The 12,755-nt window shown below is 42.4% G+C and overlaps 1 protein-coding gene across 2 annotated transcripts in view; it reads left to right on the top strand.

The window, feature by feature from the left end:
- Positions 1-12,755, top strand: part of VWA8 (von Willebrand factor A domain containing 8) — a 123,091-nt gene that overhangs the window by 90,702 nt on the left and 19,634 nt on the right. For both annotated transcript variants that reach the window (XM_084844917.1, XM_084844919.1), the window contains 6 exons: positions 542-606; positions 710-835; positions 4,723-4,832; positions 6,424-6,578; positions 8,426-8,627; positions 11,912-11,993. In XM_084844917.1, coding sequence (XP_084701043.1) covers positions 542-606; positions 710-835; positions 4,723-4,832; positions 6,424-6,578; positions 8,426-8,627; positions 11,912-11,993 — 740 coding nt within the window. The remainder of the gene's footprint in view (positions 1-541; positions 607-709; positions 836-4,722; positions 4,833-6,423; positions 6,579-8,425; positions 8,628-11,911; positions 11,994-12,755) is intronic.

Raw genomic sequence — 12,755 nt, 5'->3', positions numbered from 1 at the left:
ATACTGGCCTAGGTGGACCAGAGTCATTATTAAGCAGCTTCAATTAAGAAATAATGTTTTGTTCCTGTCTTGTTCCAGTTTAAGTTGGACAGTTATTAGGTATAGGCAATCCTTTGCAATAAGTATTTACATATAAGTAGAGTGCACCCTACTGGAACACTTCGTTATATGCTGTGATGATTCAGCTGAATACAGAGGAAAGTGAGGGAGGTAATTTTTTCTTAGGATGCCACAGTGTACAAATGGGTGAGGAGCTGTGGTTAACATGTGGAGTTTAGCTAAAGAGAACAGCAGTCTAATGGGCAAGACTTCAGGTGGTGCTTCTGGGAATGCAGCATTTCCCCATCCCATCGGTGCTCTACGGATTTGGCCTAAGGGCACCAACTATCCGTTTACTGATCTTTCTTTCTACAAGTGGAGGGGCAGGGGCGTGGGTGGGTGGGAGGAATAAAACTCTTTTAAAATGGACATTGTGATGAACATGGCCATTTTGTAATAGTTTGTAATTAGTTTTGTAATCTGTTTGTTTGCTTTTCCTTAGAAAAGTCACAAAATGTGCAAAGAGTTTTCATACAAAAACTGGCTGGTGTTCTACAAAGAGGAAGGGTGAGAAAAAAGATGTCTCTTTCCCATTCCCTTCCCTTATGGCAGCAAACAGGCCCTTTCTTGTGATTATCCTCTGCCTAATTCTTACCACTTTATTTTGCAGGAGCCAGCTCACTGTTCTAGATGCCTTGGAGGGCCATGCTCACACCATCTCCCTACCTATCAACCTCAAGTCTGTATTTTTAGTGGCTGAAGACCACTGGCTCCTCGTGGAGAGCAAAACAAACCAGTAGGATAAACATACTAATAGATATACTATCATGTTCAAAGTATAAACACAGATATACCTGGCTTCTGCTGTGCCTAAATATTTACATGAAAATATTTGCCCATAATTTTTTAAAACCCTGCTTTTTGTATACCTGCTGTTTCAGAAAGTCTTTTGGCATGATCCAACCAAAGATGAGGACTGTTGATTTCACTGAAAGAGTTAAAACCTGCTTTACATCTTTCCATTGAAATCATTTAGGCTTTTAAGTGCTTAATTTGGTTTGTAAACAGTAAAGTATGCAGAAGTAAAACAAGTTGAATAATATTTATAATGGTGTCTACAGGATCCAAGACTACTTGCAGTCATAGCAAGAAGAGGATCGCTCTGAGCTCATACCCTTAATTTAAGTCTTCGGGAACATTTTTACTCTGCCCAGAGAGGGGAAGTCTACTACTTTTTGTGGCTCTATCGCACAAGCGGTCACGCCATCAGCCTGTCATATTTAATTCCCTGTATGGAGACATTACTGGTGTGATACTGCATTCAGTCATGCTGCTTTGTTAATGTGAGAATGAGCCGTAAGATTAATTGGAGGGGAAGGAGAGGAAATTGCTCTTTTGTGGACCCAATGAGCTTTTGATAAAAAGCTAAGATTTTCACATTTATTTTAAAAAGGAAAATATCAAGCCAGCATGTTTACGAGGTGAGTTAGCAAACATTTCTGATCAGAAGTAGAAACAAACAATTGGTGGCATGCTGCTGACAAGTGCAAGGGACAGAGTGTCAAAAGGACAGATTGCTCACCTATAACTGTGTTTCTTCGAGTGGTCATCTGTGAACTCACACATATAGGTTGTGCATCTGTGTAGAACAGTGATTTGGAACATTCTAGTACTAAATAGAGTTTTAGGCGGGAGTCCTGTCCACCTTCTCTGAAAGCAGAGAGTAGGAATAAATGGTAAAGTCTCTCAGTGGAGGGAAGTAAGTAGTGGGGTCCCACAGGGATCTGTATTAGGACCAGTGCTTTTAAATCTGTTCATAAATGATCTGGAATTAAGAGTGAGCAGTAAAGTGGCCAAGTTTGCAGATGACACCAAATTATTTAGGGTGACTAAAACAAAAAGGGATTGTGAATTGCTCCAAAAGGATCTCTCCAAACTGGGAGAATGGGCATCTAAATGGCAAATGCACTTCAATGTAAGCAAGTGTAAAGTGATGCACGTTGGGGCAAAAAATCCCAACTTCAAATATAGCCTGATGGGATCTGAGCTAGAGGTGACTGACCAAGAAAGTGATCTTGGGATTGTGGTGGACAGCGCAATGAAGATGTCAACCCACTGTGCAGCTGCTGTAAAAAAGGCAAACTCCATGTTTGGCTATATTAGAAAAGGGATTGAGAATAAAACTGCCAGTACCATACTGCCCCTATACAAATCTATGGTGCGACCACACTTGGAATACTATGTCCAGTTCTTGTCACCACACCTAAAAGAAGATATTGTAGAGCTGGAAAAAGTGCAGAAAAAGGCAACTAAGATGATCAAGGGGCTGGAGCATCTCCCCTTTGAGAGAAGGTTACAACAGCTGGGCTTGTTTAGCTTGGAAAAAAGGAGGGTAAGGGGTAGAGGTCTACAAAATTATGCATGGTGTGGAGAATGTGGATAGGGAGACATTTTTCTCTCTCTGTCAAAATACTAGAACCCGGGGTCATCCTATGAAACTGATTGGTGGGAGATTCAGGACAGATAAAAGGAAGTATTTCTTCAACATGGCACATAGTTAAACTATGGAATTTGCTACCACAGGATGTAGTAATGGCCATAAATTTGGATGGCTTTAAAAGGGGGTTGGACAAATTCCTGGAGGAAAAGGCTATAAGTGGCTGCTGGTCTTGATAGCTGTGTGCTACCTCCAGTACCAGGGGCAGTGAGCTTATGTACATCAGTTGCTGGGGAACATGGGTGGGAAGGTGCTGTTACACTTGAGTCCTGCTTGTGGGTCCCTGGTCGACAGCTGGTTGGCCACTGTGTGAACAGAATGCTGGACTGGATGGACCCCTGATCCAGCATGGCTGTTATGTTCTTAAGTTCATGGTTCCCGCTTGCCTCTCAGTTCTGAGCCCACAGCAGTGGAGAAATCAAAGAAGGGGAGGCATCAAAGCAGGGAGGAGGATTGTGTGAGTTCACAGATGACTACTGGAAGTACCACAGTTACAGGTAAGCTGCCTGTCCTTCTTCGTGGTCTCTGTGACTCACACATATGGGTGACTGCAAGCAATAGACTCACCGGATGTGAGAGGGAGATGTCATGCCAGAAGTGACAAAAGAAGTGCTCTGCCAAAAGCTGCATCAGTGAGAGCTCTGATATCCAGGTGGTACTGTTTAATGAAGGTAGAAGGTTGAACCCAGGTTTCCCAGCTAGTCAATTGCAGAAGAGAGACACCTCTGAGGAAAGCGACAGAGTATGCTATGGCTCTGGTTGAGTGCCCCTTTACTTGTAGGGGGGTAGGTAGTTGGTAGGCTAGAAGTATGGTTGAAACCATCCATTTGGCAAAGCATCGTGGTGACACAGGGCGATCCTTTTGGGGTCCCAAGTGGCAGAATAAATGTGTGGAGTTTCTAAATGATTCTGTGCAAGTAGAATGAAAATGCCCATCTGACATTTAGGGAATGAAGCTTGACCTCCATTCAGGAGGTAGGTTGAGGAAGAAAAGCAGGTAGCACAATGTCTTGAGTAAGTGGAATTGTGAAACAACCTTTGGAAGAAAGGAGCAGTCTGGACATAGCACCACATTATCTTTGTGAAAAATCAGGAATGGTTGGTCATGCCTGAGAACACGCTTTTCACTCACTGTCTGTGCTGAAGTAATAGCAATGAGGAAGGCCATCTTCATGGTGAGGAGCCCAAGGTCAACCATAACCATAGGCTCAAGAGCCTTAGTTGTCAGTTGAGCCAGTACCACTGACAGAACCCCAGGCCAAGACAGGCAGGGAGGCCTGTGGATAGAGGTTGGCAAGTCCTTTAAGGAATTGTTTAACTTGACAGTGCCAGAAGAGAGAAAAACCCTCAATAGTGTCATGATTTGCCAATAAGTCTGCTAAGTAGACCTTGATGGATGAGAGTGCTCAGCCCTTAGATTTCAAAGGAAGAGGAAAATCCGATATATTTGGGAGACCACAAGATTTGGTTTTCTGTCCCGTTGGGGTGAAAAAATTCTGAAAGGCCAAACGTTTCTCTTGATAGCATATGTGGGAGGTTTGCAGGAAGCTGTCAAGACCTCCAAGACCTCCTCAGAGAATTGGTGGGGCTGTGAGTCTCTAGAGTCTCTAGGTTGGTGTGCCTGGTCTTGCTGTTGCTCATTGTGAGGAGATCCTGGAGATGAAAGAGAGACAGAGAAAGTTGTGGTTGGAAAGGAGCAGCAGCATCGCAAGCTACACTTGTCTCGGCCACCACGGGGTTATTAAGATGCAGTGAGCCCCGTTGTCCTGTGTCTTGATCACTACCTATGGGACGAGGGGAAAAGAAGGAAATGCGTACGTCAAGAGTGCCTCCCCAGTGAAGAAGGAAAACATCTCCGAGCGTCTGGGTCATGACCTGCTCAGCTCCAGAAGGACTGGCATTTTTTGTTTAGTGCTGTAGCAAAGAGGTCGATGATCAGGGTGCCCCACATGTCAAAGAGTATGAGTGTGACTGTTGGGGCGGGCTCCCACTCATGCAGGGTAGTTCCCGACTTGCTGAGTGAGTCTGCTAGAATATGGGACGTACCTGTTGTTGTGCAGCTAAAATGGGGGCGGGGGGGATGATGTATGACACTGTAAGCTCCTTAAAAGAAAGGTGGGATACAGATGAAATACATACGTTTTGCCATTTTAAATAACCACTGGATAATTCCCTGTGATTTGCAGAAAGTACCTTTTAACTAAGCCTATGCATATGGAATCTGAAGAAAGTGGGGCTTGTCAGTTACATGCACTGAATGAGGAACCTGTAGAGACTGGATTTGGGCTGACAACAGGTATGGAATTTAAAACTGATTGATCATTTTATAGTGACTTCTTCAAGGCTGACTTGTGAAATCATGGCTGAGCTGGGATTTGGAATCACATTTCACAAGTCCAAGTCTACCAAACTCACAATGGGAGGCTGTCTCAATCTGAGGCATTTTTAAGCTTTTCATTCTCATCATCATGCCGACAGCAGCTACATAAAGTGTATATGTCCGTGTGGAAACCTGAGCTCAGGTTTCCACACAGACATATACGCTTTATGTAGCTGCTGTCGGCATGATGATGAGAATGAAAAGCTTAAAAATGCCTCAGATTGAGACAGCCTCCCATTGTGAATTTGGTAGACTTGGACTTGTGAAATGTGATTCCAAATCCCAGCTCAGCCATGATTTCACTAGTCAGCCTTGAAGAAGTCACTATATCTGAGGCTGATAGATAAATTCATTTTTTTCCAGTTCTTGGTCGTTTTTAATCTAACTACTACTAAGGACATACGACTAATAAGGTCTTGGTCTCTTCTGCAGCTGCTTTAATTCCAAATGTCCTGGTAGGAAATTTATAACTTCCAATGAGAGAACAAAATGGGCTGATTCGCACAATCACTGCAATGCACTGGCTTACTTAAGCCACAGTGGGTTGTGGTGCATGCCGGCAGCCATTTTGAATATTCATCCCCCTGTGGGGTGTTGCCATGGTTGGTCATGTCAGCCAAACCCAGACATCAGGATTTGTTTGAGGATTAACAACCCTCAAAAAACTTGCAGAACCACCATATGTGCAGGACATTTCCCACGCTCCTACAATCATGCTAGCAGTACTCAACGTTTCTACTATACATTTTGCTTTTAAAAAAAACCCCTGTGCTATATAATACCAAAGTATGTTTGTGATGATGGAGTTAACAACCGTTCCAGGACAAAACCTTTAAGGTAGACCACATTCTTAGTCAGCCTGAGTCGGGAGTGAATGTTCCTTTCCTTATGTACGATGCCTTTACTCGGAAGTAAAGGAGGCTGCCAACCCAAGCTCCCAGTCTTCAGCTGGTCAAGCATCAGCCTGTCTCCTTTTTTACTTCCCTGTGGCTTAAAGCCCAGTAATGTGACTCAAGTGGGAGGAGAACTCTTAAGATTTGTCAGGAACTCACTTCAAAACCTCAGATCCACATTGAAAGGTAAATATTTATTAAGGGTTATAATAAGGGTGGAAGGGAAAGCAGGCAGGTACTTTGTTTATTTTTCAATCAGTAAAAAAAATGGCTAACTTGCACTAAACGTTTAGAAGAAGATATAGCACACAACACCTGGATGGTCAGAGAAGTATTAAGGTAGCAAAATACATGTTCATGATAGCACAATACTGAGGTATAATGTGGTTCTTCTGCTTCTCTGTCCCAGCTGCCAGGCACCAGATTATAACTCCCTTTTCTCAGATGTTAAAGACCAGCCCATCATGAAATCAGGAGAGTGCAACAAGATGGCCAGATTAAAAAGGAAAACCTCAAGCCTAGTTGCTGCTGAACCATGAAAATCCTCATCAATCTACCTACTACTTACTTTGCTTTTCCAGATTAAATAAATATATATTTGTATTTGTTTACAGCTTCAGAACTGTATGTTCCACAGGCAGTTTCATGTGACCAGTTGTCTTCAGAAAATCTAAGTGCAGCAATTGGACAGAAAATTAGCTCACCCAACAGAATGCTCTCTGACGAGCACAATTATGCTACTCTTATTATTGGATTTCCAGACCTCATGGTAGGTATTATTTTACTTAATTTAAATTATAAACATTTGCATCCACCATGGTTCCCTACCTAACCAACCATAAGAGCTAACCTAGTTAGCTAACCTAGTGAGCTGGAAAGGGAGAATGAATAATGAAAGGACGCAACATTAGGTAGGACAGTGAAATCTAAACACACATCACCAGGTCCTGAAATATCACTCCTAAACAATGGCATTTGTTGTCCTGCATTTGTTTTCTAATGGAGGCATGTATAGTGCAGCTGCAATGCCACCATAATATCATAGTCTATTATACAGAGTTGGCAGAGCAAAGTCTTTGCCACATCCTCTTACTATAAAATAGGATTTAACTGAAAGATGCCTAGGAATTAAGATGATGTACTGCCAGCAAAATTTAAATTTAAAACTTCAGTAAAAATAATGGTCTTTTCCATTTAAATATGTGCTCAGTTTACAGTGGCAGTCTGTGTTCCTTTTAAAAGATCCTGAAAATAGTTTTATAAGTAGATTTTCCTAAACTTCTTCAGCATCGGGGTCTGTTCTTACCTTAACAGAGCAGCATTGCTATGGTTCCTCTGTGGTCTCATTCCATGCCATTTCAGTCACTTTGGCATATGGGAGGTGCCAGTGTTGTGGTTGCTTTCTATTTTGCTGTTACTCCTTGGGACAGGTGGTGCACGAGACATGAGGAGAAAATGCACCCGCTGCTCATACCCTGTCGTTTCATCTCTACTGGATGTTACTGGAGCAGTGAAGGACAGAGCCACAGGGAAGTAGCAATCATGCTGTTCTGATAATATGAGAATGAACTCTGTCATCCTGCCTTGGGATGCAAAATAAAAGTACCTCAGGGAACCACAGGCCAGAATTTCCCAAATTTTCCCCAGGGCGTGGCTAGAAGGAATCATGGAAAATTGGTACAGATGGGTATGCTCAGATTAACATGGCTTTCCCCATTCTTAAAAATGAAATAACAAAAAAAATCCGTTGCTGTTATTTACAACAAATATGTAGAGCAAAAATGTTTTGTCAAATCCCACGAAGTGTCACTTTGCTGTTCCCTCTGGCATGCGGTTCTTTCTGTTCATTTGTTGTTTGTAGCTCTTTCCCCATGTGCCATATACTCTCTTGGTGACTGTCAGCTCCACTTGTAAAAATGAGCAGCGCAACCAAGCTTGGTTCTGGTGCTGCTCAGGGTCAGTTCCAGAGGTTGTGGTTCCAGGACCAGCAAAGGGCTTCTGCTCCAACAGTTCTGATATCCTCAGTCTAGATTAAGCACCCAAGCCAGAGGCAGCTTGAAATTTTCCATTCACATGCCCCACTTCTTCTCGAGTAATGTGAAGCCACTCGGGGTGCCTTGCCTGAGGCCACCAGAATCCTGACGCTTGTACTGAAGTTGCTGCTCTATGTGAAACCAGATCTGCAATCAGTCCATAAGCCAGAAGTTGTCAGCAGTCTACCTTGGCAGATGAAGAATGAATAGTAGTGGATTGCCTAGTGAATGCTAAAGTTCTAGTTCAGGTGCAAAATCTTCATCTCTTCTTCCCCAACCTCTGATTCATCCTTGCACTGATTCTGGGTGTTTGCACCAGGGAAAGCAGTAGCTGTCCTGACATTTGTGGAATGCCTTCTGTTGTCTGTTCAACACATATAGAAGGGTATGTATTGTCATTGGCATCTGTAGCATCATTCATTGTGTCAGAGTCTAGGTAAAGTTATGGAGCAGCTGCTGGCTTTAGAGCCTGAATGTTTAAGTTAATATTTCACTTTTCCTTAATGTTCATCTCACCATAATTGATGGAACAGTCATGCACATTGTGTTCATTACCGTCCCATTTATCTCATCATTTTTACAGTTCCCCAATGAAGTTTACAGCTGGAAGAGAGGCTCCACCCTGGGTAATAGGCAAACTCCGTCTTCTGATTCACTTTATTATGGAAAGCGTAGCAAAAGTGGAGTGGCAAAACAAACCAACTGTGTGACGCTTGTAGCTGCAAATCAAGTGGTCAGAGTTTTAGCCCCTGGAGATGTGCCTCTGAAAGAACTTTATCCCAAAGGTAACACAACCCCAAATTTCTCATACACCATGTAAATGGAATTACTAAGATGATTTTTTTTTTACTTAGACTGCTGCAATCCTATACACATTTATTTAGAAGTAAATCCCATTCCAAATAGTGGAACTTACTTTCAAGTATACATACATAGGATTAAACTGTAAGATTCCTTAGTAGATGTGGAAGACATCAGAAGGTCTAGGATTCTTTGAAAAGCAACAATCTCTATATTAGACAAAGGAAATGTGCAAATACAGATTTTTGTATCAACCAAAGGAATCCTTGTTCTGCAGTATAGCCTGGGCTTGCATGTATGTTGCAATTCTCTGGGAATGCATAGAATATGATATTAGGCACGTGAAGAGAATCTCCCTTTATGCTTGTGAATATCAAAGTGTGTGTGCAATCACGGCTGACGTCTTTGAAGCCAAAGAGGTGACTGACAATTTCCTGTGGCTTGAGGTGGGGTTTGCTAATGGTTGGAAGAATTAGTCATTTATTACCAATTGTCTACAGCAGCTGTATATAATGGCTATGCATATGCTTGACAAATTGAATAAAGAAGTGTGGGGAGTCAAGGGATCATTTCCATCCCACCCACATGGTTCATAGGCATGTTAAGTCTTTTGCCTGTATGTGCACTGTTTACAAGTAGCTCACGAAAGAAGGGAAGCGAAAAGCAAGGGAGAAAGGGGAAGATATACCCAACTGAATGCAGAGTTCCAGAGAATAGCAAGGAGAGACAAGAAGGCCTTCTTAAATGAACAATGCAAAGAAATCGAGGAAAACAATAGAATGGGAAAGTCTAGAGATCTCTTCAAGAAAATCGGAGATCTCAAGGGAACATTTTGTGCAAAGACGGGCATGATCAAGGACAAAGAAGGCAAGGACCTAACAGAAGCAGATGAGATTAAGAAGAGGTGGCAAGAATACACAGAAGAACTATACAGGAAAGATCTGAATGTCCCTGATAGCCATGATAGTGCGGTCACTGAACTTGAGCCGGACATCCTCGAGAGTGAAGTCAAGTGGGCCTTAGGAAGCATTAGTAACAACAAAGCTAGCGGAGATGACAGTATACCAGCCGAGCTATTTAAAATCCTAAAAGATGATGCTGTTAAAGTGCTGCATTCAATATGCCAACAAATCTGGAACACTCAACAGTGGCCACAAGACTGGAAAAGGTCAGTTTACATTCCAATTCCAAAGAAGGGCAACGCCAAAGAGTGTTCCAACTACCGCACAATTGCGCTCATTTCACATGCCAGCAAGGTGATGCTCAAAATCCTACAAGCTAGGCTTCAGCAGTATGTGAACCGAGAACTACCGGAAGTGCAAGCTGGGTGTAGAAGAGGCAGAGGAACTAGAGATCAAATCGCCAACATTCGCTGCATCATGGAGAAAGCAAGAGAATTCCAGAAAAACATCTATTTCTGCTTCATTGACTACGCTAAAGCCTTTGATTGTGTGGATCACAACAAACTGTGGCAAATTCTGAAAGTGATGGGAGTACCAGACCACCTTACCTGTCTCCTGAGAAACCTGTACGAGGGTCAAGAAGCAACAGTCAGAACCAGACATGGAACAACCGATTGGTTCAAAATTGGGAAAGGAGTACGACAAGGCTGCATATTGTCACCCTGCTTATTTAACTTATATGCAGAGTACATCATGAGAAATGCCGGGTTGGATGAATCAGAGGTCGGAATTAAGATTGCTGGGAGAATTATCAACAACCTCCGATATGCAGACGATACCACCCTAATGGCAGAAAGCGAAGAGGATCTAAAGAGCCTCTTGTTGAGGGTGAAACAGGAGAGTGCAAAAGCTGGTTTGAAACTGAACATTAAAAAAACGAAGATCATGGCATCTGGCCCCATCACTTCCTGGCATATAGAAGGGGAAGAAATGGAAGCAGTGACAGATTTTACTTTCTTGGGCTCCAAGATCACCGCAGACGGTGACTGTAGCCATGAAATTAAAAGACGCTTGCTCCTTGGGAGGAAAGCTATGGCCAACCTAGACAGCATAGTAAGAAGCAGAGACATCACCTTGCCGACAAAGGTCCGTCTAATCAAAGCTATGGTTTTCCCAGTAGTAATGTATGGCTGTGAGAGCTGGACTATAAGGAAGGCTGAGCGCCGAAGAATTGATGCTTTCGAACTGTGGTGCTGGAGAAGACTCTTACGAGTCCCCTGGACTGCAAGGAGGTCAAATCAGTCCATCCTAAAGGAAATCAACCCTGACCGCTCATTGGAAGGACAGATAATGAAGCTGAAGCTCCAATATTTTGGCCACCTAATGCGAAGAGAAAACTCCCTGGAAAAGACCCTGATGCTGGGAAAGACTGAAGGCAAAAGGAGAAGGGGACGGCAGAGGATGAGATGGCTAGATAGCATCACGGATGCAATGAATATGAACTTGAGCACACTCCGGGAGAGAGCGCAGGACAGGAAGGCCTGGCGTGCTATGGTCCATGGGGTCACGAAGAGTCGGACACGACTGAACGACTGAACAACAACAAGCACTCTTTAATCTCTCTAATTTCGCTAGATAAGGAATCACATGCTACCTGTGTATGAAACCCTATAGATATGACAGCCTAAGTGTGGAGGCTGGGATTACTGCACTTTGACTTTACCCCATTCAGTGAACATGTAAATAAGTGAAGTCGAGTATTCCTTCTGCATGGCTCCATGAATTATTTCTTATTATAACAGTGATATACTTTAAAGACACATCTGTGACTGCTGATGCTGAAAAGATGTCACTAGCAGTTCTCCATTTCAGTGTAATTATGATTGGGCTGCATCCACCATAGATATGGGAAAATAGCCATGTACAAACCATTTGATACAGGGTGTTTAAAACAGCTTTAAAACAACTGGCTCATTTGAGGGGAGGGCAGGGAGGTCCATTGGTGCACCCTTGTCTCAGTTTGTATCTCTGGTTTTCAGTTTTTCAGAAGCAGTCTGTGTTGAAATGCTCTTTAAATATGCTTTCTGTCTAGTGTTTATTATGAGGTGACAGTTTGAGATGATTGCAATCATGCCTGATCAGCCTTTATTTGTGTTTGTTTATGGTTCAACATTCCCTGCATAAATATTTACCTTTGTTTCCTCACTTAAAATTGCTTCTTACTTTAAGAGCCATTCAAATATTTGATTGTAATTTTCATTTCACTTCTTTTCCTGATACCATATTTGATAAAATGCTTCTATGAGATATAGACACATGGTTTATTGAAATAGTTCACCGTTAACTAGAAACATTTCTGTTTGCAGATGTTACTCCTCCCCAAACGTCTGGATATTTGGAAATCACAGATCTTACAACAAAGAAACTTAAATATATTCCTATTCCCAGGTAACTGCATTTCATCTTTTAAATTGTCTCAGTACTTCACAGACAGCAAGCAGAAACCACTGGACTAAATTATTTAGTGTAATACCACTGTCTCTTTCAGATGTGAAGCATCCATTTTGAAAGTATTATGTTCATATATTAGCTACTGAAAAAATATTCGTTATGTTTTTCACATCTCCCATTCCTACTAGTCTTTTTGGGCCATTTCAGATATTGCTCACTGAAGAGAAATCTCAGCCCAATGGGTAGCTAAGCCCTCCTCCATCCTCTGTCAGTGGGGAGAAAATAACATCTGATCCATGTCTTATTGGTTTATTTGAATGCAGTTATCTCCTTGATGCAACAACCAAAAGCCCCTATTCTTCCTAGAGATGAGTGGGGAAGTGTGGAGATACAGTGCACAAATAAATGCTGTATAATCTGGATCAGACTTTCTCTTTGAGGTTAGTGGCAGCAGCAGGGTGCATGAGAGTCCAAGACTTGCTTGGTTGAGATTTCTCCCTGTAATCTGGATAAATAAACCTTTCTATGTGAACCTGCCTGAGAACATCAGTCTACTTCTGAGGACCTTATCTCTGTCATCCATTCCCCACCTGCAAAGGTTTGGTCAGTGAATATGACAGAAACGACGAATATAAAAACTGGAAATCATCCACTACAAACCCACAAGAAAGAGAGACCACATTTTAGGAAGCTGGAAAATAAACATTTTATTCCAAGCTCAACGTGTTTCAGCCCGCTTTTATTTTAGAGCCTTCTTTG

Source organism: Heloderma suspectum, chromosome 3 (assembly GCF_057233095.1).
Source record: "Heloderma suspectum isolate Gila_16-S chromosome 3, 16-S_ref, whole genome shotgun sequence".
In the NCBI taxonomy this organism is placed as follows: domain Eukaryota; kingdom Metazoa; phylum Chordata; class Lepidosauria; order Squamata; family Helodermatidae; genus Heloderma; species Heloderma suspectum.
This window is presented reverse-complemented; position numbering and strand designations above follow the sequence as displayed.